The 24,208-nt window shown below is 40.3% G+C and overlaps 1 protein-coding gene across 1 annotated transcript in view; it reads left to right on the top strand.

The window, feature by feature from the left end:
- Window positions 1-23,411, top strand: part of WNK2 (WNK lysine deficient protein kinase 2) — a gene marked incomplete at its 3' end in the record, with an annotated part of 156,928 nt that extends 133,517 nt beyond the window's left edge. The window contains exons 29-30 of the mRNA XM_082842583.1: window positions 20,419-20,530; window positions 23,386-23,411. Coding sequence (XP_082698709.1) covers window positions 20,419-20,530; window positions 23,386-23,411 — 138 coding nt within the window. The remainder of the gene's footprint in view (window positions 1-20,418; window positions 20,531-23,385) is intronic.
- Between the last annotated feature and the right edge of the window lie 797 nt (window positions 23,412-24,208).

The following is a 24,208-nucleotide window of genomic DNA, read 5'->3' as shown; positions in this document are numbered from 1 at the left end:
CTGAGGGTTGTCTTTTGGTCTTGTTTATGGTTTCCTTTGCTGTGCAAAAGCTTTTAAGTTTCATTAGGTCCCATTTGTTTTGGTTGTTGTTGTTGTTTTTGTTTTTTTTGTGGTACGCGGGCCTCTCAGTGTTGTGGCCTCTCCCATTGCGGAGCACAGGCTCCGGACGCTCAGGCTCAGCGGCCATGGCTCATGGGCCCAGCCGCTCCGCGGCATGTGGGATCTTCCTAGACTGGGGCACGAACCCGTGTCCCCTGCATCGGCAGGTGGACTCTCAACCACTGCGCCACCAGGGAAGCCCTATTTATTTATTTTTGTTTTTATTTACATTACTCTAGGAGGTGGGTCAAAAAGGATCTTGCTGTGATTTATGTCATAGAGTGTTCTGCCTGTTTTCCTCTAAGAGTTTGATAGTGTCTGGCCTTACATTTAGGTCTTTAATCCATTTTGAGTTTATTTTTTTGTATGGTGTTAGGAAGTCTTCTGATGTCATTCTTTTACATGTAGCTGTCCAGTTTTCCCAGCACCACTTACTGAAGAGGATGTCTTTTCTCCATTGTATATTCTTCCCTCCTTTGTCAAAGATAAAGTGACCATATGTGTGTGGGTCTATCTCTGGGCTTTCTATCCTGTTCCATTGATCTATATTTCTGTTTCTGTTCCAGTACCATACTGTCTTGATTACTGTAGCTTTGTAGTATAGTCTGAAGTCAGGGAGCCTGGATTCCTCCAGCTCTGTCTTTCTTTCTCAAGATTGCTTTGACTATTCGGGGTCTTTCGTGTTTCCATACAAATTGTAAAATTTCTTGTTCTACTTCTGTGAAAAATGCCACTGGTAATTTGATAGGGGTTGCATTGAATCTGTAGATTGCTTTGGGTAGTAGAGTCATTTTCACAATGTTGATTCTTCCAATCCAAGAACATATCTCTGCATCTGTTTGTATCATCTTTTTAAAAAATTAATTAATTAATTTTTTAACATGTTTATTGGAGTATAATTGCTTTACAATGGTGTGTTAGTTTCTGCTTTATAACAAAGTGAATCAGCTATAGATATACATATATCCCCATTTCTCCTCCCTCTTGCATTTCCCTCCCAGCCCCCCATCCCACCCCTCTAGGTGGACTATTAGTATCATCTTTGATTTCTTTCATCAGTGTGTTGAAAGACTTTCCTTCCTTTTAAATGCTGAGTCATAGTCCGTTGTACGTACATACCACATTTTGTTTTATCCGTTCATCCGTTGATGACACTTGGGTTGCTTCTACCTTTTAACTGTTGTGCATAATGCTACTATGAACATGGGTATATGGATATCTCTTTGAGTCTTTGCTTTCAGTTCTTTAGGGTATATACCCAGAAGTGGAATCACTAGATCATATGGTAATTCTAGTTTTAATTTTTTGAGGAATCACCAAACTACTTTCCAGAGCAGCTGTACCATTTTACATCCCCACCAACAGTACACAAGGGCTCCAGTTTCTCCACATCCTCTCTAATACTTTCTATTTTCTGATTTTTTTCATGGTAGCCATCTTGATAGGTGTGAGGTGGTTTGCATTTCCCTAATGATCAGTGATGTTGAGCATCTTTTCATGAGCTTATTGGCCATTTGTATGTCTCCTTTGGAAAAATAATTCAAGCCTTTTGCCTATTTTTTAAATATAAACAACAGAAATTTATTTCTCACAGTCCTGGAGGCTGGACGTCTGACATGAGGATGTCAGCATGCAAGGGTGAGGGCCTCTTCCAGGTTGCAGACTTCTCATTGTATCCTCACATGGTGGAAGGGGTTTTTGCCCATTTTTTCATTGAGTTGTTTCTTTTTTTGTTGTTGAGTTGGAGGAATTCTCTCTATATTCTGGATATTAATCGCTTTTCAGATATGTGATTTCCAAAAATAATTCCCATTCTGTGAGTTACCTTTTTACTCGGTTGATAATGACTTTTGATGCATAAAGCTTTTTCATTTTTATGAAGTCCAGTTTATTTTTTCTTTCGTTGCCTATGTCATTGGATTTGGCAATAAATCATTGATTTATTAATAAATAATCATTAATAATCATTAATAAATCAATGATTTATTGCCAAATCCAATGTTATAAAGCTTTCCCCCCATGTTTCCTTCTAAGTGCTCTCTAAAGATACTAAGAGTTTATGATTGTAGCTCTTATGTTTAGGCCTTTTATCCATTTTGAGTTAATTTTTATATATGGTGTTTGGTAAGGGACCATGTTTATTCTTTTGCATGTTGATATCTAGTTGTCCCAGCAGTATTTGTTGAAAAAAACTGTCCTTTTCCCATTGAATGGTCTCGGAACCCTTTTTGAAAATCAATTGGTCATATATGCAAAGGTTTATTTCTGGATTTTCTATTCTATTCCGTTGGTGTACAGTCTGTCATGTTGCTAATATTACACTGTTTTGATTTCTGTAGCTTTGCAGTAAGTTCTGAAGTCAAGAAGTATGATCTTCCAACTTTGTTCTTTTTTAGGACCGTTTTGCTTATTGGGATCCCTTGAGAATCCAAACGAGTTTTAGGATGAGTTTTTCTATTTTTTGAAAAAATGCCATTGAGACTTTGATAGGGATGCATCAAATCTCTATAGATTGGCTTTGGGTGGTATTGACATATTAACAATATTAAGTCTTCAAATCCACAAACATGGGATGTCTTCCCATTTACTTACGTCTTCTTTAATTTCTTTTGGCAATGTTTTGCAGTTTTCAGTGTGTAAGTCTTTCAACTCCTTAGTTTAATTATTCCTAAGTATTTTATTCTTTTTTGCACTTAAATGTAATTGTTTTCTTAATTTTCTTTTCAGATTGTTCATTGCTAGTGTATAAAAATACAACTGAGACTTCCCTGGCAGTCCAGTGGTTAAAACTCCATACTTCCAATGCAGAGGATGCAGGTTTGATCCCTGGTTGGGGAACTAGGATCCCACATGCCACGTGGAGCAGCCAAAAAAAAAAAAAAAAATGCCACTGATTTTGATGTGTTGATTTTCTACCCTGCAACTTTGCTGAATTCATAAATTAGTTCTAGCAGTTTGTATGTGTGTGTATGTGTGTGTGTGTGTGTGTGTGTGTTCTTTAGGGTTATCTGCATATAAGAAATGTTATTCTGAACAGAGATACTTTTACTTCTTCCTTTCCAATTTGGGTGCCTTTTATTTCCTTTTCTTGCCTAATTTCTCTGGGTAGAACTTCAAGTACTATATTGAATAGAAATGGAAAAAGTGGGCATCTCTGTCTTGATCTTAAAGGAAAAATGTTCAGTCTTTCACCATTGAGTGTGATGTTAACAAGGGTTTTTTCATATATGGCCTTTACCATACTGAGAAAATTCTATTTTATTTCTAGTATGTTGAGTGCTGTTGTCATGAAAGAGTGTTGGATTTTGTCAAATGGTTTTTCTGCATTAATTAAGATGATCATATTTTTTAACTCTTCATTCTATTTTTTTTACATCTTTATTGGAGTATAATTGCTTTACAATGGTGTGTTAGTTTCTGCTTTATAACAAAGTGAATCAGTTATACATATACATATGTTCCCATATCTCTTCCCTCTTGCGTCTCTCTCCCTCCCACCCTCCCTATCCCACCCCTCTAGGTGGTCACAAAGCACTGAGTTGATCTCCCTGTGCTATGCGGCTGCTTCCCACTAGCTATCTATTTTACGTTTGGTAGTGTATATATGTCCATGCCACTCTCTCACTTTGTCACAGCTCACCCTTCCCCCTCCCCATATCCTCAAGTCCGTTCTCCAGTAGGTCTGCATCTTTATTCCTGTCTTACCCCTAGGTTCTTCATGACCTTTTTTTTTTCTTAAATTCCATATATATGTGTTAGCGTATGGTATTTGTCTTTCTCTTTCTGACTTACTTCGCTCTGTATGACAGACTCTGGGTCCATCCACCTCATTACAAATAGCTCAATTTCGTTTCTTTTTATGGCCTAGTAATATTCCATTGTATATATGTGCCACATCTTCTTTATCCATTCATCCAGTGATGGACACTTAGGTTGTTTCCATCTCCTGGCTATTGTAAATAGAGCTGCAATGAACATTTTGGTACATGACTCTTTTTGAATTATGGTTTTCTTAACTCTTCATTCCATTAGTGGTGTGTTACATTGATTGATTTTCATATATTAAACCATCCTTGCAGGGTTGCACCTGGTCATGGTGTATACTCCTTCTAATATGCTATTGACTCCAGTTTGCTAATGTTTTAGTGAAGATTTCTACATCAGTATTTATCACAGGTATTTGTAATTTTTTTTCTTTTGATGTCTTTATCTGGCTTTGATACCAGAGTGATGCTCGCTACATAGAATGAGTTAGGAAGTGTTCCCACCTCTTCAACTTTTTGGAAGAGTTTGAGAAATATTGCTGTTAATTCTTCTTTAAATGGTACAATTCACCATGGAAGCCGTCTGGTCCTGGCCTTTTCTTTGTTGAGAGGTTTTTTATTAATAATTCAATCTCACTACTTGTTACAGGTCTATTCAGATTTTCTATTTCCTCTTGAGTCAGTTTTGGAAGTTTGTGTGTTTCTAGGAATTTGTCTATTTCATCTGAGTTATCCAGTTTGGTAGCTAAAGACTTTGCCAATTTTTGATCTTTTTAAAACACCAACTTTTGGTTTTGTTGATTTTCCTTTATTGTTTTTCTATTTTGTATTTTGTTTATCTCAGTTTATTATGGTATACAGTTAAGTTATTGGCTTAAGATCTTTCTTCTTTTTTAATGTAGACATCTGCAGTTATAAATTTCCCTCTGGACACTTCTTTTGCTATATGTAATAGATTTTAGTATCTTGTGTTTTCCTTTTCATTTGTTCTAAGGTGTTTTCTGATTTCCCTGTGACTACGTCTTTGGCTATTTGGTTGTTTGAGTGCATTGTTTACTTTCTACATATATGCCAGTTTTCTAGTTTAAATTTTTTTTTAATTTCATTCATTGTGTTAGAAAAGATACTTTGTATCATTTTAATCTTTTAAAATTGTTTTGTGGACTAACATATGGCCTGTTTTGGAGAATGTTCCCTGTGCACTTTAAAAGAATGTGTCTTTGTTTTGTGCCACCCTCAGCCTATCAGTAGTGATGCTATCAGCTAGAAATGCCTGGGAGCACTCACCTGGGCCTGGGTTCCCCTTTCAGAACCAGTCATATGGCTGGACCATCCCTTGTGGTTCTTAATATGATTGCAAGATTCTTCAGCAATAACCATCAGTAAACTGTGGAAAGGGCAAGGTTTATTACTTACAGGTCTGGAGGGGAGGGTTACATGACACACCTGGGGCTACATAGTGAGGTGGCAAGGAGGGAGAGAGAAAGAGAGAGGGTGAGAGAAACAGACAGGCAGGCCTGGGGTTCTGCTTTTATTGGAGTTTCACTAGTTCATTCCTTATTTGTGAACTTAAAATGTAAGAGTGGGAATTAAAGTGCAAGAAGAAAAGAAAAAGGCAAATAGCCAAATGGTCAGTTATTTAAAATCAATCAGAGATCTCTAAATTACAGGAGCTCGGATGGGGGTGGGTGAAGGGGATGGTAGGTCTTTATCTAGTTGTGTGGCTGGCAGTGTTATTATTTGAGATGGCTTCTTTGAAGTGGGTGCCTCAGGAAATCAAAGCTTAAGTCAGGCACTTGCATTACAAAAAAAAAAAAAAGAAAGAAAAGCTACTTGTCAGGGCTTACACTGCAGAATTCTGCTCTCATTGGGTGAAATGTTTTGTAAATGTTTGTTAAGCCTAATGGGCTTGTGATGTTCAGGTCCTCTCCTTACTTATCTTGTATCTGGTTGTCCTATCCTTCATTGAAAGTGAAGTATTAAAGTCTGCAACTATATTGCTATGATTTATGTCAAAGAGTGTTCTGCCTATGTTTTCCTCTAGGAGATTTATGGTTTTCAGTCTTATTTAAGTCATTAATTCATTTTGAGTTTATTTTTATATATGGTGTTAGAGAATGTTCTAATTTTATTCTTTTACAGGTAGCTGTCCAGTTTGCCCAGGACCACTTATTGAAGAGACTATCTTTTCTCCATTATATGTTTTTGCCTCCTTTCTGCTAGATTAATTGACTATAGGTGTGTAGGTTTATTTGTGGATGTCCTATCCTATTCCATCGATCTATATTTCTGTTTTTGTGCCAGTACCATACTGTTTTGATGACTGTAGTTTTGTAGTATAGTCTGAAGTCAGGGAGCCTGATTCCTCCAGCTCCATTTTTCTTTCTCAAGATTGCTTCAGCTAATCAGGGTCTTTTGTGTTTCCATGCACATTTTAAAATTTTTTGTTCTAGCTCTGTGAAAAATGCCACTGGTAGCTTGATAGGGATTGCACTGAATCTGTAGATTGCCTTGGGCAGTATAGTCATTTTGACAATATTGATTCTTCCCATCCAAGGACGTGGTATATCTTTCTATCTGTTTGTGTCATCTTCGATTTCTTTCATCAGTGTCTTATAGTTTTCGGAGTACAGGTCTTTTGTCTCCTTACATAGGTTTATTCCTAGGTATTTTATTCTTTTTGATGTGATGGCAAATGGGATTGTTTCCTTAATTTCTCTTTCTGATCTTTCATTGTTAGTGTATAGAAATGCAACAGATTTCTTTGTATTCATTTTGTATCCTACAAATTTACCAGAATCATTGACGAGCTCTAGTAGTTTTCTGGTAGCACCTTTAGGATTTTCTATGTATAGTATCATGTCATCTCCAAACAGTGACAGTTTTACTTCCTCTTTTCCAATATGGAGACCTTTGATTTCTTTTTCTTCTCTGATTGCTGTGGCTAGGACTTGCAAAACTATGTTGAATAAAAGTGGTGAGAGTGGGCATCCTTGTCTTGTTCTTCATCTTTGAGGAAATGCTTTCAGTTTTTCACCATTGAGAATGATGTTGGCTGTGGGTTTGTCATATATGGCCTTTATTATGTTGAGGTAGGTGCCCTCTATTCCCACTTTCTGGAGAGGTTTTATCATAAGTGGGTGTTGAATTTTGTTAAAAGCTTTTTCTGCATCTATTGAGATGATCATATGGTTTTTATTCTTTAATATGTTAATGTGGTGTATCACACTGATTGATTTGCAGATATTGAAAAGTTCTTGCATCCCTGGGATAAATGCTACTTGGTCATGGTGTATGATCCTTTTAATGTGTTGTTGAATTTGGTTTGCTAGTATTTTGTTGAGGGTTTTTGCATCTGTATTCATCAGTGATACTGTTCTGTAATTTTCTTTTTTTGTAATATCTTTGTCTGGTTTTGGTATCAGGGTGATGGTGGCCTCAGAGAATGAGTTTAGAAGTGTTCCTTACTCTGTGACTTTTTGGAATAGTTTCAGGATAGGTGTTCACTCTTCTCTAAATGTTTGAAAGAATTCACCTATGAAGCCCTCTGGTCCTGGACTTTTGTTTGTTTGGAGTTCTTTAAATCACAGATTCAAGTTCAGTACTTGTAATTGGTCTGTTCATATGTTCAGTTGCTTCCAGGTTCAGTCTTGGGAGATTGTACCTTTCTAAGAATTTGTCCATTTCTTTTAGGTTGTAATAGTAGTAGTAGTCTGTTATGGTCCTTTTTATTTCTGTGGTATTGGTTGTAACTTCTCCTTTTTCATTTCTAATATCATTTCTAATTTTATTTGATTTGGGCTTTCTCCCTTTTATTCTTGATGAGTCTTGCTAAAGTTTTATCAATTTTCTTTATCTTTTCAAAGAACCAGGCTTTAGTTTCATTGATCTTTTCTATTGTTTTCTTTGTCTCTGTTTCATTTATTTCTGCTCTGATCTTTATGATTTCTTTCCTTCTACTAACTTTGGGTTTTGTTCTTTTTTCTCTAGTTGCTTTAGGTGTAACTTTACGTTGTTTATTTTAGATTTTTCTTATTTCCTGAGGTAAGCTTGTATCTCTATAAACTGCCCTCTTAGAACTGCTTTTGCTGTGTCCCATAGGTTTCAGATCATCATGATTCTGTTTTCATTTAGCTCGAGGTATTTTTTGATTTCCCCTTTGCTTTCTTCAGTAGTCCATTGGTTATTTAGTAACATATTGTTTAGCCTCCATGTGTTTGTATTTTTTGCAGTTTTTTTTCTTGTATTTGATTTCTAATCTCATAGTGTTGTGGTTGGAAAAGATGCTTGAAATGATTTCAGTTTTCTTAAATTTAGCAAGGGTTCAAGGGTTGTTTTGTGGCCCAGGATGTCATCTATCCTGGAGAATGTTCCATGTGCACTTGAGAAGAATGTGTATTCTGCTGCTTTTGGATGGAATGTTCTGTAAATATCAATTAAGTCCATTTGGTCTAATGTGTCATTTAAGACCTGTGTTTCCTTATTGATTTCCTGTCCGGATGATCTGCCCATTGATGAAAGTGGGGTGTTAAAGTCACCAGCTATTATTGTGTTACTGTCAATTTTTTCTTTTATGGATGTTAGCATTTCCCTTATATACTGAAGTGCTCCTATGTTAGGTGCATATATGTTAACAACTGTTATATCTTCTTGGCTTGATCCCTTGATCATTATGTATTGTCCTTCCTTGTCTTTTGTAACAGTCTTTATTTTAAAGACTATTTTGTCTCATATGAGTATTGATACTCCAGCTTTCTTTTCATTTACATTTGCATGGAATACTTTTTTTCCATCCCCTCACTTTTAGTCTGTATGTGTCTCTATAGCTTAAGTGGGTCTCTTATAAACAGCATATATACAGGTCTTATTTTTGTATCCATTCAGCCAGTCTGTATCTTTCGGTTGGAGCATTTAATCCTTTTACATTTAAGGTAATTATCAGTACATATGTTCTTATTGCCCTTTTATTAATTGTTTTGGGTTTGTTTTTGTAGGTCTTTTTCTTCCTTTCCTACGTTTTTCTCTTCTCTTGTGATTTGATGACTCTGTGTACTGTTGTATTTGGATTCCTTTTTCTTATGTGTGTGTATATCTATTATACATTTTTGGTTTGTGGTTACCATGAGGTTTTGATACAGCAGTATACACACACACACACACACACACACATATATGTACACACACACAATTGTTTTCAGTTGCTGAGCTCTTAATTTCAAATGTATTTCAAATATCCTGCATTTGTACTCTCTTCCTCACAATTATGGGTTTAGAGATCCTATTTGTGTGTGGATGATTTCTTACCTTTACTGTATGTTTGCCTTTCCTGGTGAGCTTTCCCATTTTGTAATTTTCTTGTTTCCAGTTGTGGCCTTTTCTTTTCCACCTAGAGAAGTTCCTTTAGCATTTGTTGTGAAACTGGTTTGGTGGTGCTGAATTCTTTTACCTGTTGCTTGTCTGTAAAGCTTTATATTTCTCCGTTGAATCTGAATGAGCACCTTGCTGGGTCGAATATTCTTTCCCTTTCTTCATTTAAATGTATTGTGCCACTCCCTTTTGGCCTGCAGAGTTTCTGCTGAAAAAATCAACTGATTAAGAAAAAAAAAAATCAACTGATAACCGTAAGGGGATTCCCTTGTACATTATTTGTTGCTTATTCCTTGTTGCTTTTAATATTTTCTCTTTGTCTTTAATGTTTGTCAATTTGATTACTGTGTCTTGGCATGTTCCTGCTTTGGTTAATCCTGCCTGGGACTCTCTGCATTTCCTGGACTTAAGTGAGTGTTTTCTTTCTCATGTTAGGGAATTTTTCAGCTATTATCTCTTCAAATATTTTCTCAGGCCCTTTCTCTCTCTCCTCTCCTTTTGGGACCCCTATAATGTGAATGTTGGTGAATTTAATTTTGTCCCAGAGGTCTCTTAAACTGTCTTCATTTCTTTTCATTCTTCTTTCTTTATTCTGTTCTGCAGCAGTGATTTCCCCCTTTCTGTCTTCCAGCTCACTTATTTGTTCTTCTGCATCATTTATTCTGCTATTGATTCCTTCTGGTATATTTTTCATTTCAATTATTGTATTCTTCAACTCTGGTTGTTCTCTATATTTTCTAATTCTTTATTAAAAATTTCTTGTATTTTCTCACACTGTGCATCCATTCTTTTTCTGAGATCTTGGATCATCTTTGCTATCATTATGCTGAATTCTTTCTCTGGTAGATTGCCTGTCTCTACTTTGCTTAGTTGTTCTTTGGCATTTTATCTTGTTTGTTTGTCTGGAACAAATTCCTGCATTTGCAGACTCAGTTCTGCAGGCTGCCTGATTGTAGTAGTCTTGTTTCTGGTGTCTGCCCCGGTGGGTGAGGCTGGTATAGATGCTTGTGCAGGTCTCCTAGTGGGAGGGTCTGGTGCCTGCCTACTGGTGGGTGGAGCTGGATCTTGGCCCTTTGGTGGGCCAATGGGCAGAACCGTGTCAAGGGATGTGTCTAGAGGTGGCTGTGGGCTCAAGAAGTCTTTAGGCAGCCTGTCTGCTGATGGGTAGGGCTGTTGTTTGGCCTGAGGCATCCCAGTACTGGAGACTACAGGCTGTTGGGTGGGGCCAGGTCTTGGTGCTGATGACCCAAGCAAGATGTCTGCCTCCTTGAGAGTTCACGTAGCTGCACACTCCCTGAAATCTCCACCACCCATGTCCACATCCCAAGGGAGAGCCACAGCCACAACCCCCTCCCCAGGAGATCCTCCAAGACCAGCAGGTAGGTCCAGCCTAGGCTCCTGTGAAGTCACTGCCTTTGCCCTGGGTCCCAGTACATGCCAGACCTTGTGTGCACCCTCCAAGAGTGGAGTCTCCACTTCCCCTAGTCCTGTGGAGCTCCTGCAATCAAGCCTTCCTGGCCTTCAAAGCCAAATGTCTCTGGGGCTCCTCCCTCTGATGTCAGACCCCCAGCTGGGGAACCTAACGTGGAGCTCAGAACTCTAACTCCTGTGGGAGAACTTCTGCAATATAATAGTTCTCCAGTTGGTGGATCGCCCACCCAGGGTAATGGGATTTGATTATATTGTGAGTGTGCCCCTCCTACCATCTTGTTGTGGTTCCTTCTTTATATCTTTGGATGTAGAATATCTCTTTTGGCAGCTTCCAGTCTTTTTTTATCAATGGCTGTTCAGCAGTTAGTTGTGGTTTTGTTGTGAGGTAAGCCCAAGCTCCTTCCACTGTACCATCTTGGATCAGCTCTCAGGAGTTTATTTTCCCATCATTTCACTTTCTTTTTCTTTTTTTAAAGAATTTTTAATTGAAATACAGTTGATTTAAACTATTTTATTAGTTTCACGTGTACAACGTAGTTATTCAGTATTTTTATAGATGTACATCATTAAAGTTATTATAAAATGTTGGCTGTATTCCCTGTGCTGTATAATATATCCTTGTAGCTTGTTTATTTTATACCTATTAGTTTGTACCTCTTAATCCCCTACCACTATCTTGCCCCTCCCTCCCTCCAGCTTCCCACTGGTAACCACTAGTTTGTTTTCTATACATTTGTGAATCTATATGTTTTGTTATATTCGTTTATTTTATTTTTTAGATTCCACATATAACTGATCATATACAATATTTTTCTTTCTCTGATTTATTTCACTAAGCATAATACTCTCCAGGTCCATCCATGTTGATGCAAATGGCAAAATTTCATTTTTTATGGCTGAGTAATATTCCATTATATATGTAACCCACATTTTCTTTATCCATTCATCTATTGCTTAGGTTGTTTCCATATCTTGGCTATTGTACATGAAGCTGCTGTGATCACTGTATCTTTTCAAATTAGTGTTGTCATTTTCTATGGATATATACCCAGGAAAGGAATTGCTGGATCATATGGTGGTTCTATTTTCAGTTTTTTGAAGAACCTCCATAATGTTTTCCATAGTGGCTGCACCAATTTGCATTCCCATCCACAGTGTACTAGGGTAACCTTTTCTCCATATCCTTGCCAACATTTGTTATTGGTGGTCTTTTTGATGATAGCTATTCTGACAGGTCTGAGGTGATACTTCATTGTGGTTTTGATTTACATTTCTCTGATTACCAATGTTGAGAATCTTTTCATGTGCCCTTTGGCCATGTGTATGTCTTCTTTGAGAAATATCTATTCAAGTCTTCTGCCCATTTTTTAACCAGGCTGTTTGTTTTTTTGATATTGAATTATATGAGCTGTTTATGTATTTTGGATATTAACCCCTTATCAGTCATATCATTTGCAAATATTTTCTCACTTTCGATAATAGGTTGTCTTTTCTTTTTGCCAAAGGTTTCTTTAGCTGTGCAAAAGCTTTTAAGTTTAATTAGGTCCCATGTTTGTTTTTGCTTTTGTTTCATTTGCCTTAGGAGACAGAGCCAAAAAAATATTCCTTTGATTTATGTCAAAGAGTGTTCTGCCTAAATTTTCCTCAAGTAGTTTTATGGGTTTCAGTCTTATTTAAGATATTAATTCATTTCGAGTTTTTTTTTTATATGGTGTTAGAGAATGTTCTAATTTTATTCTTTTACATGTAGTTGTCCAGTTTTCCCAGCACCACTTACTGAAGAGACTACCTTTTCCCCATTGTATATTCTTGCCTCCTTTGTTGTAGATTAATTGACCGTAAGTTTATGGGTTTTGGGAGGGGCTGTTCATTCTGTTCCATTATGTATGTTTCTGTTTTTGTGTCAGTACCATGCTCTTTTGATTACTGTACCTATGTAGTATAATGTGAAGTTGGAGAGTGTGATACCTCCAGCTTTGTTCTTTTTTCTCAAGATTGGTTTGGTAATTGGGAGCCTTTTTGGTTCCATATAAATTTTAGGATTATTTGTTCTAGTTTTGTGGAAAATGTCATGGGTAATTTGATAGGGATTGAATTAAATCTGTAGATTGCTTTGGGTAGTATGGCCATTTTAACAGTATTAATTCTTCCAATCCAGGAACATGGAATATCTTTTCTATTTGTTTGTATCATCTTAAATATCCTTCATCAATGTTTTAGAGTCTTCAGGTTATAGATCTTTCACCTCCTTGGTTAAGTTTATTCCTAGGTATTTTATTCTCTTTGATGCAATTTTAAATGCGATTGTTTTATTGTGTTCTCTTTCTGATAGTTGATTATTAGTGTTTAGAAAACCAATAGATTTCTGTATGTCAATCTTGTATCCTGCAACTTTACTGAATTCATTTATTAGTTCTCATAGTTTTTTGATGGAACTTCAGAATTTTCTGAGTATAACATCATGTCATCTGCAAATAGTGACATTTTTACTTCTTCCTTTCCAATTTGGATGCCTTTTATTTCTTTTTCTTGTCTGACTGCTGTGGCTAGGACTTCCAGTACTACTTCTCAGTGGCGAGAGTGGGCATCCTTGTTTTGTTCCTGATTTTAGAGGAAAAGTTTCGGCTTTTCACTGTTGAGTGTGATGTTAGCTGTGGGTTTGTCATAAATGGCCTTTATTATGTTGAAATATGTTTCCTCTATACCAACTTTGATGCAAGTCTTTATCATGAATGGAAGTTGAATTTTGTCAAATGCTTTTTCTGTGTCTATTGAAATGATAATGTGATTTTTATCCTTCCTTTTGTTAATGTGGTGTATCACACTGATTGACTTGTGGATATTGAACTGTCCTTGAATCTGGAATAAATGCCACTTGATCATGGTATATTATCCTTTTTATATATTATTGAATTTGGTTTGCCAATATTTTTTGAGGATTTTTGCATCTATTTTCATCACAGATATTGACTAGTAATTTTCTTTTCTCTGTAATGTCTTTTTCTAGATTTGGTATCTGTGTAATGGTGGCCTCGTAGAATGAATTTGGGGGTGTTCCCTCCTCTTCCTTTTGTTGGAATAGTTTGTTACACTAGGTATTAGCTCTTCTGTAACAATAGTTTGTTACACTAGATATTAGCTCTTCACTAGGTATTACTTGTGCTAACTTGGGCTTTGTTCTTTTTCTAATTCATTTAGATGGAGGATAGGTTGTTTATCTGAGATTTTTCTTGTATGCTCAGGTATGCATGTATTATTATAATCTTCCCTCTTATATTTGCTTCTGCTGCGTCCTGTAGATTGTGCAAAGTTGCGTTTTTTTTCATTTGTCTCGTTTTTTTCTGATTTCCTCTTTGATTTTTTCATTCATCCATTGTTTCTTTTATTAACATGTCATTTAGTCTCCATGTGTTTGTGTTTTTCCCATTTTTCTTCCAGTACTTGGTTTCTAGTTTCATACTGTTGTGGTTGAAAAAAAAAGCTTGATGTAATTTCAGTTCTCTTCTATTTATTGAGACTTGTTTTTTGGCCTGGCATGTGATCTATCCTAGAGAACATTCCATGTGCACTTGAAAAGAATGTGTATTCTACTGTTTTTGGATGGAATGTCCTATATATATTTATTAAGTCCAATTTGTCTAATGTGTCATTTAAGACCAATATTTCATTATAGTCTCCAACTATTATTCTATTATTGTCAGTTTCTCCTTTTATGTCTGTTAATATTTGCTTTCCATATTTAGTTGCACCTATATGAAGTGCATACATATTAATAAATGTATATTCTCTTCTTGTATTGATCACTATATCATTATATAATATCCTTCTTTGTCTTTTTTGTAGACTTTTTTTTTAAAGTCTAATTTGCAAGATATTAGTATTGCTACCAGCTCTCTTGTCGTTTTCATTTCCATGAAATAGCTCCTTCCATCCCTTCACTTTTAGTCTGTGTGTCTTTAATTCTAAAGAGAGTCTCTTGCACATAGATGGATCTTGTTTTTTATCCAGTCATCCACTCTGTGTCATTTGATTGGAACATTTAGTCCATTGACATTTAAAGTAATTCTATATAGGTATGTACTTAACTGCCATTTGTTACTTGTTTTCTGGTTGTTTTTGTCATTCTATATTATTTTCTTCTTCTTTTAGTTTCTTCCCTTGTGGTTTGATTATTTTCTTTATCAAATCATGGCATGCTTGTCTTACTTTCTCTCTATCTTTTGTGTATCTATTGTAGGATTTTGATTTGTGGTTACCTTGGGTTTCATATATGTTGACCTATGTATCTGCTTGTTTTAAACTGGTAGTTATTTAAGTTCAAACACATTCTAAAGGATCTACATTTTTTTACTCCCCTCCCATACATTTTGTGTATCTGATGTCATATTTTACACCTTCATGTTTATCCCTTAACTGTTGATTGTAGTTATAGTTTACTTTCCAATTTTTGTCTTTTAATCTTTGTACTAGCTTATGTTAAGTGATTGATCCACAGCCTTTGCTATATATTTGCCTTTACTTGTGGGGTTTTTCCTTTCCTATAAATCCTTACATCTTGTTGTAGCCTTTTTTTTCCCACTTGGAGAAGACCATTTAAGACTTCTTTTAGGGTTAGTTTAAGTATTGATGACTCTTTTAGTTATTTCTTATTTGAGAAGTTCTTTATCTCACTTCTAATTCTGAATGATAATCTTGCTGGGTAGATTGTCCTAGGTTGTAGATTCTTCCCTTTGAGCACTATAAATACGTCATGCCATTCCCTTCTGGCCTGCAAAGTTTCTGCAGAAAAATCAGCTGATAGACTTATGGGTGTTCCTTTGTACGTGACTCTTTGCTTTTCTCTTGCTACCTTTAAATTCTCTCCTTATCTCTAACTTTTACCATTTTAATTATGATACATCTTGGTCTGTGTCTCTTTCAGTTCATCTTGTTTGGGATACTCTGTGTACCTGGATATCTGTTTCCTTCTCCAGGTTCAGGAAGTTTTCAGCCATAATTTCATCAAATACATTTTCAACTCTCTTCTCCTTCTGGAACCCTTATAATGTGAATGTTAGCATGGCTGATGTTGTCTCAGAGGTCCCTTAAACTGTTCTCATATTTTAAAAATTTGTTTCTCTTTTTACTGTTTTGATTGGGTGATTTCCATTATTCTATCTTCCAGATCACTTATGCATTCTTCTCTATTACGTATTACCGTCTGTTAATTCCTTCTAGTGTGTTTTTCATTTTAGTTATTTCATTCTTCAGTTCTGACTGGTTTTTATATTTTCTAGTTCTGTGTTAAAATTCTCTCTGTCCTCATCTATTCTTTTCTCTAGTTCAGTTAGTATTCTTATTACTAATACTTTGAACTCTTTATCTGGTAAATTTTCTCTTTCATTAGTTGTTTTTTCAGAGTTTTTTTTTTGTTTTTTCGTTTTAAAGACATTCCTTTGTCTTCTCATTTCGCTTAATGTTTTTTATCTCTATAAAATTAGGTGAAACAGTTACCTATCTCAGTCTTGAAGGGTTGTACTTGTGTGGGAGCATCTCTATGCAGTCTGCATGTGTTCAGTAGTTTCGGTGCGAGAGCTGGATCTGAAGTGAGCATGGGTCATGTCTTCCCCCAGGATATGCTGTCTGGTATCAACTTGGTGGGTGGTGGGGCTGGGGATGGAGGGGCTAGAGCCAGAGCCATGTGTGAGCTGAAGCTTCTTCTATGCTGGGTGGTCATCACTACCCTATCAGGGGTGGGGTCTCATCCCAAGGTGCTGAAGCAGGGGTGGGGTCCGAGCTGGCTCCTTTCCCTCTAAGTGTGCTCTCTCCCCTCTCCCAGCAATGGCACTTTTGCTCCAGGGGGCACAGTGCTGGAGCAAAAGGGCTGCAGTGGGCACCTGTTGTGGGCCAGGGTGTACGCTGGGACAGTCCCAGAATGCTAGTCAGCTCCATACAGCTCCTGATCTGCTGCCTCTGTGAGTGCCAGCAAAGGCTGCCCTTGCCCCATTTGTATGCAGTGTTGGGTCTGAGTCAGTTCCATCCCCAACTGCACACTTTCCTCAGCAATGGCAGCCTTCAACCTAGTGGGAAGCTCTTCAGAGGTAGATGAGCTGGATGCATGCTAGGTGGTTTCATGAAACCATCCAGAATTCTGGGGCAGTTTTAATCTCCATTCTACACCTCATTCCTGGGAGTAAGCAAGCTTGTGTCACGAGCCAGGTCTAGGTTTCTCACAGCCCTCCTTGAAGTCCTATTAGTTTTCAAACCAGTAAGAAGACTTGTCTCCTTCTGGAACCCCTGTAATGTGAATGTCAGCATGTTGGACGCCAGGGCTGGGGTACCCAATATGTGGTTCAAACCACTCAGTCCCCAGGGAGGATCTCCTACTGGTGATATCCCCCTCCTCTTCTGTGGGCCTGGGTCCCAACCTGATAGCTCTTTTCCCTTCTTATCTGACTCGTGTGGATCTTTCTTTTACAGCTTTTGTTTTAGAAGAATATTTCTGTCCATTTCCAGTTTGTTTTCAGAGAGAATTGCTCCACTTTATGGGTGTATTTTTGATGTGTTCTTGGGGGGAAGTGAGCTCAGCACCTTCCTACTCTGCCATCTTTTTTTTTTTTTTTTACGGTACGCAGGCCTCTCACTGTTGTGGCCTCTCCCATTGCAGAGCACAGGCTCCGGACGCGCAGGCTCAGCAGCCATGGCTCACGGGCCCAGCCGCTCCGCGGCATGTGGGATCTTCCCGGACTGGGGCATGAACCCGCGTCCCCTGCATCGGCAGGCGGACTCTCAACCACTGCGCCACCTGGGAAGCTCCTACTCTGCCATCTTGATCTCCTCTCCTCCATCCTTTTACTTTCAATCTCTTTGTGTGTTTGTATCTAAAGTGTGTGTTTTGTAGGTAGCATATAGATTAATTATGCTTTTTTATCCACTCTGCCAATCTTTGCCTATTAATTGGAGAGTTCAATCCATTTACATTTAAAGTAATTATGGTTAATAAAGGACTTCTGCTGGTTTAACTTTTTTTTTTTCTGTATGTCCTACAGGTTTTTATCCCCTCCCCCCCCCTTTTTTTTACTTTTCTGCATACGTTTTTGTTATTTTCTTATTGGTTACCTTAGGGATTACAATTAAAAGCTTAACCTTATAACAACCTAGTTTGAGTAATACCAACTTTGTTTCAACACTCTCCTCATATATGTCTCCATCCCTCCTCCTTTGTGTTGTTTTTGCACAGATTGCATCTTTATACATTGTGTGCCCATTCACATAGATTTATAATTATTATCTAATGCATCTGCCTTTTAAATCATATAGGGGAAAAAAGGAATTAAAACCAAAAGTACAATAGTGTTGGCTTACGTATTTAGCTGTGTAGTTGCTTTCTTTCTTTGGTCTCATGGCTTTGAGTTACTGTCTATTATCCTTTCATTTCAGCCTGAAATGAAAGTTCTTCTTTTAGCATTTCTTGTGGGGCATATCTTTTAGTAACAACCTGCCTTAGTTTTTGTTTATCCAGAAGTCTTAATTTCTCCTTCATCGTGAAGGTTCATTTTGCTGGATGTAGAATCTTGGTTGACAGTCTTTTCTTTCTCTACTTCAAGTGTTTTTTCCTGTCCTTCACTTTCTCTTCTCCCTGATAGGCTCTGTATACTTTTCTTTTCTTCATTCTTTTTTTTTTTTCTTTCTGTTTCTCAGACTTGATAATTTCAATTCTGTGGTCTCAAGTTTGCTGATTCTTTATTCTTCCTGCTCAAATCTGCTTTTGAGCTTCTCTAGTGGAATTTTAATTTCAGTTATTATACCTTTTAGCTCTAATATTTCAGCTCTAATATTTGGTTCCTTTTATAACTTCTGTCACTTTATTGATATTCTCCTGTTGTTGATGAATCATTTTCCTGGTTTTCTTTTTGTCCATGGTTTCCTTTAACTCTTTGAACATATTTAAAGCAGTTGATTTAAAGTCTTTATTTTGTAAGTGCAATGTTTAGACTTCTTCAGGGACATTTTCTATTAATGAATTTTCCCTCTGTACGGATCATACTTTTCATTTTCTTTGTAAAGATTTTGTGATTTCTTGTTGAAAACTGGACATCTGAATGTTACAAGTGATAACTCTGGAAAACAGATTCTCCCCTTCCCCAGCATTTGCTGGTTTTGTTTGCTGAAGCCTTAGCTAGTGGTTACTTTCTTTTTTCAAATTATATTCCATGGTAGGTTATTACAAGATATTGGGTGTAATTCCCTGTGTTATACAGTAAATCCTTGTTGCTTATCTATTTTATGTATAGTTTGTTAATACTTCTAATTTGTCCCTTCCCAAGAATTTCTTGATTTTTCTAGGTCTTTAATAGTTCCACCTACATTTTAGAAACAGCTTGTATATTCCTACAAAATAGCCTTATGGGACTTTGATTCCAATTGTATTGCATCTCTTAAGCATCTGGGTAAGATTTGACACATTAACAGTAGTGAGTCTTTCTATAAACATGGCATTGCTTTGTTTATGTCTTTTTAATTTTCTCTCAGCAAAGTTTTATAGTTTTCAGTGTAAAGGTGTTACACAACTTTCATTAAATTTACCCTGAGATAGTTGATATTTTGGAACGTGGTTGTAAATTTTATTGCTTTAAAATTTCCCTTTACAGTTATATGTTGGTAGTATATAGAAATATGGTTGTTTTCTGTTCCTTGTAGCCTGCAATCTTGCTAAATGTGCTTTTTAGTTCTAGAAATTGGTTTGTCTGCTCTTTTGGGTTTTCTCCATACACGATCTTGTCATCTGCAAATAAGGATGGTTTCCCTTTTTCTTTTCTAGTCTGTTCCCCGTATTCCTTTTCTTTTATTTGCTGGAACTTTCCACACAGTGTTGGCCAGGGACAGGGGGATCCTTGGGTGAAGTACATTTGGCATTTCACCATCGGCACAGGGTTGGCTGTGGGTTCTGCAGAGGCCCTTCCAGATGGAGGAGGTACCCTCCAGCTTCAGCAGCTGTGCTTTCCATGAAGCAGGGTGGAACTCCTCAGACACTCTCCCTGCGTCTGTGGGGAGCATTACATGGAATTCTCCCCTGGGATGTAACTGTGGTGAGATGCAGTGATTTCTACTGGGACATCATTGCATTCCTGGGGCAAACCTCACTTGGCTCTGATGTTTTATCTTTTTTTATAGTTGCTTGGTTAGATCTGCCAACATTTTGTCTAGACAGTTTGAAGGCTGTTGGGCCCTACTCTGTTTTCTTGCAGTAGCCTCATCAGGTTTCTGCATCACGGCCATGCTGGCCTCACCAGCCATCACAGCTCATTTCCCAGTCCTTGTGCTGCTTCTCCTGTGGGGTTATACTTGAGGTGCAGAGAGCAGAAGGGCTGCCCTGCCACTGACTCCGGATCTCTGGGCACACAACCCTGCACAGCTCCCAGCTGTTCTGGTCCTGCCATAATGGCACTGACCAATCAAGCAGGAGGCCTTGGGTTGGGGTGTGTGGTCCCCTTAGTGCGACTTCAGGGTTCATGTCCTGCGGGGTCTGCTTTGAAGCCCACTCTGGCCTGTGGACAGTCGGGGCATGTGGCCCAGAGGTGGGCAGGCTGCAGCTCTGTGGAAGGAGGGAGGGACGGTGGCTGCCTCCCAGCTGCGTACTTCCACTCTGGCGTCAGCCATTAAAGGTGCCCCATGTCAGGTCCTGAGACCACCCTCTCCTGAGGATGGAGAAACTGTGGGGACCCCCAAGGCCACTGAGGGAGGCTAGCTGATTGAAGCCACGTTTCTTGTCTTGTAGATGAACACGTCTCGAACAGCAGTGGGGATGCCATGTCTGGCCCCGGCACCCAGCCCTCTACCCACCGCGGTCATTCCTGGAGCTGCTTCAGCCCAGCCTGTGCCCATGCCAGGTACTGCTCTCTCCTGCCTCCCAGCCCCGCCCTACGCACTGCCTTTGGGCCAGTATGGAAGCCTGATCCCAGCTCCAGTGTCCTGGGGGCCCTGGGCAGCCCAAGCAGGCAGCTGGAGCCTCGATGAGGGGCCAGGCTTGGGTGCAACAGGCACGCCAGCACTCCCCATGTTCTTGTGGCCACCTATGGTCAGCATGCCTGGCCCCAGGCTGCGGATCACATAGCTCCTCTGTCTCACCACTTGCCAAGTGGAACATACTGAACTGAATAGCCCAGAGGAGTCAGGTTGTGGTTTGGCCTCCAAGTCCTGCCCCGCCTGCCCATGGGTGGCCAGCCAAGGCGGCAGTCCTTGCTTTCTTTATTGCTGCAGACCTTGTTCCCTCTTAGTTTCCCGTGGTCCACACTTGCTGTCTTTGCACTCACTTCCTGTACTTGAGTTGATGGTTAGAACATTGTAATCACCCTGCAGAAGTACAGTGCCTTGAATTCCAGCTTTTCCATTCCCTGATGGAAAGAGATGTTTTAAAAGATCATGTATCAGAAAAGATGTATTTCATTTACAGTTGGCTTGTGTATTGATATCTCTATTTCCCTTGTTAAGTTGCAGAGACATGAATGGTTTGAAAATCTGAAGCTAAAGTCTGATCTTGACTTTTCTGTTGTACGTGCTTTAAAAGAAATTGAACTAGTGACCTTGAATATTGAAGAGTTGCAAATGCTAGAAGAGTTCTGCTTTGTACTCATAAAACGAGGTCTCTCCAGCTGTATGGTCATAGATAGCAAACAGATGGACACACTCCCTCAACTGCAGTGCCACGGGCACTGCCAGCAAACTGCCCAGGGATGCATGGTTATTGGGGCAGTGCATTGCTACTGGTAGTTGGTCTCTTAGTCAGGAATGTTAGCATCTGTGTTTGGCTCTGTGGAACCTGCTGTAAAGCGCTAGGTAAGCAGACACGCCCTCATGACCCAAAGCCCGCAGGGCTGCTGTGAGTGTGGGGGAGGTACAAGTGTGTGTCTGGTGCAGGAGCACAGGCAGGCCACCTGCTTTGCAGAGACAGTGGACCCCTTCTGCTCTGGGGGCCTGGCAACTCTCTTACTGACCTGCCTTCCTTTTCTGTCATTTGCACTGAGGCTTGTGGCCACTTGGGCCTAGCTTTGCCATGTGTTCACAGGCTGTTCCACCCACCTCTGGCCTCCAGACTTCTCCAGGCACTGAGGTTGCCCTGCTAGGGGTGGGAGTGTTCCTCTCCTGGAAATGTCAGTGGGGCTCATCCCAGACAGGCACCAAACAGCCCAGGGTGGGAGCTGAAGGCCCTGCTTCTCACTGACCAAGATGTTTCCCATTTGCCACTGGGAGGCCACTGGTTGGGCTGCCCAGCCGTGAATTGTATAGTTCTGCTGTACTTTGGGACTTTACTAGGACTGGCTGAATTATTTTGATTTAAATATATTATTCCATCAATTCAGTTAGAATTGAATTTTCTAGGTGATTATACAGACTCTTCTGCCAGGCCATGATACCATAGTAAGAGATTTCTGTTCTCTGTAATGTGCCCCTTGGTCCTTGGGTTGAGAATTATGTGTGCCTGGTTCCAGAGGGTGGTGGAAGCCGCCCTCTTCCCGCTCCTCTTGCCGTACCAGACATGTGGTTTGGAGTCCTGCCCTTGTATGTGAACGGTCAGTGGCACAGACTCCCCAAGAGATTGTATATTTGAAGGAGAAAAATAAACATTTTTGCTTGAAAACAGTGTGGAACAACATCTTTTTCTTATCTTCTGTCCACGTAAAAGCTGAACAGCCAGTCTCAAAGGGAGCATGGGGTGGGTAGCCCTGGCAGGCAGCACTGCCCTGTCCTGACAGTTTCACTCTCAGCTCCGTGCCTGCTGTCAACACCTTGCCCAGGAGGCCGGGGTGGCCATGAGGGGGCTGGGGGCTGAGTGTCAGGTACTTTCTTCCTGGCAGGAGCCGGGTGTGATTGACGCTGAGCCGATATGGCTCAGAGGACGAGAGTGGGCTGTTGGGCGGGAACCCCATGCCAGCTCTGTGGCTTCGGGCCTAGGTTGGCTTGTTCACTCGGCTTTCAAACTCTGAATTTGAACTGCATTTAGATGTACAGTGGACTCTGCCCCATGGAGGGCATGAGTCTCACGGCCAACTAAATGGTGTCTCTGACCCCTGTCCATGTTGGCTGTCTCACAGAAAGCCAGGTTTGTGTGACTCACTTTGGACAGAGCTGGGTGGGGGGCTGGGCCACCTGCCCTGGGGTCACCTGAGGGGCTCTGCTGTCCTGTAGGTGCAGGGCCTTGGTGCGGATTTGGGGAGGGCCCTGTGGAATTCAGCATGTTTTCCTGGCTCGCCGGCCCTGATGGCCTTATGGTCAGCAGCTGGTGCCCCTGCGTGTGTTCTGCGTGTACTCAAGCTGGGGGTCGTGGTGCCTCCGGCTCCCCGCGGCTGGGGTGGCAGCCCTGGTCTGTTCGTCCTGCATTTCCACCGAGATGCAGTCAGGCTTTGTGCCCCTGGCCACCTGCAGTGCTCCGCCTCAGTGCTAGCTCTGAGCAGAGGCTGGGCAGGTCGGCAAGCAGACTCTGCTTGCTGTGCCCGTGGAGCCAGAGGTACCTTGCTCTCCAGGGCAGTGGGCCCTGCAAGACCCTGCCTGGTTTGGGCGGTTGCTCAGTGTGGAAGGTGGCCAGATGGCAGAGGCAGCCCAGGGTATGTATGCATAGTGCCTGGGTCATGGTCCGGCAGCCCAGCCCTCCAAGGAGCGTGACCACTCTGGTGTCGCCATTCCAACTTCCAGGGCCTCGTGTGACCGCGTCAGGCCTGTAATGAGCTGTGGCGGTTTTGTTTTCTAGATTCTGAAAGTGAGAAGCCCGACTGAGCCCAGGCAGGCCGACCCAGACCCAGACGCCAGGCCCCGTGTCATCTCATGCAGAGAAGGCGAGCCCACACCTCGTGTCCGGTTCACGATGTTTTGTAACCACTTTCTAAGCATTTTTTATTCACAATTGGAAACACAAATGTAAGCAAGAATAAAAAATATTTTGGGGGAAACAGGACGTTGGTTTTTCAAACTCCTTTCTTGTGGTCCCCAGACCGGCAGGTGGCCTGAGATGGTTGGTAAGTGAATGAGAGTGTTGGAGAAACTCCTGGGACCACACAGCGGGACAGGTCTGGGGGTAAGTATCCTTAGCTGAGGGGTTTCTGAGTGTGGTGATGAACACTTTAGATGGTGCTTTACAGTACACTGGGTAGCTCATGGTCCTTGTGTCCAGACAGCAGCTGGGATGGGTCAGACGTGTGATAAGGTCCCACCTCTTAGAGAAGCAGCTGAGGCGGCCTGGCCCCAGTTTTCAGGCATTCTCCTTCATACCCAGGGCAGCCCCCATTCTATTGCAGAGCCCTGGAGGCATCAGACCCTTGGAGGCTGAACAGTGATGCCCATCACTGGTGACGGCTCCCTGGCTCGCACAGACTTGGACCCTTGCGCACACAGCTCCATTCATTATGCTGCCCTTTGGGCTTCCTTACTCTGTCACATCAATCCACCAGGCACAGGACAGGCATCCACAGTGGCTTGAAATGGCCCTTCCTCCAGAATCCACATGCACCATCGGGAGGGGCCCGCCTCGGGTCTCAGACCCCTGGCTTCGGTGGATGGCAGGATAGGCCCACTGG

This window comes from Leucopleurus acutus (assembly GCF_964270905.1).
Source record: "Leucopleurus acutus genome assembly, chromosome: 7".
NCBI classification, from domain to species: Eukaryota; Metazoa; Chordata; class Mammalia; order Artiodactyla; family Delphinidae; genus Leucopleurus; species Leucopleurus acutus.
This window is presented reverse-complemented; position numbering and strand designations above follow the sequence as displayed.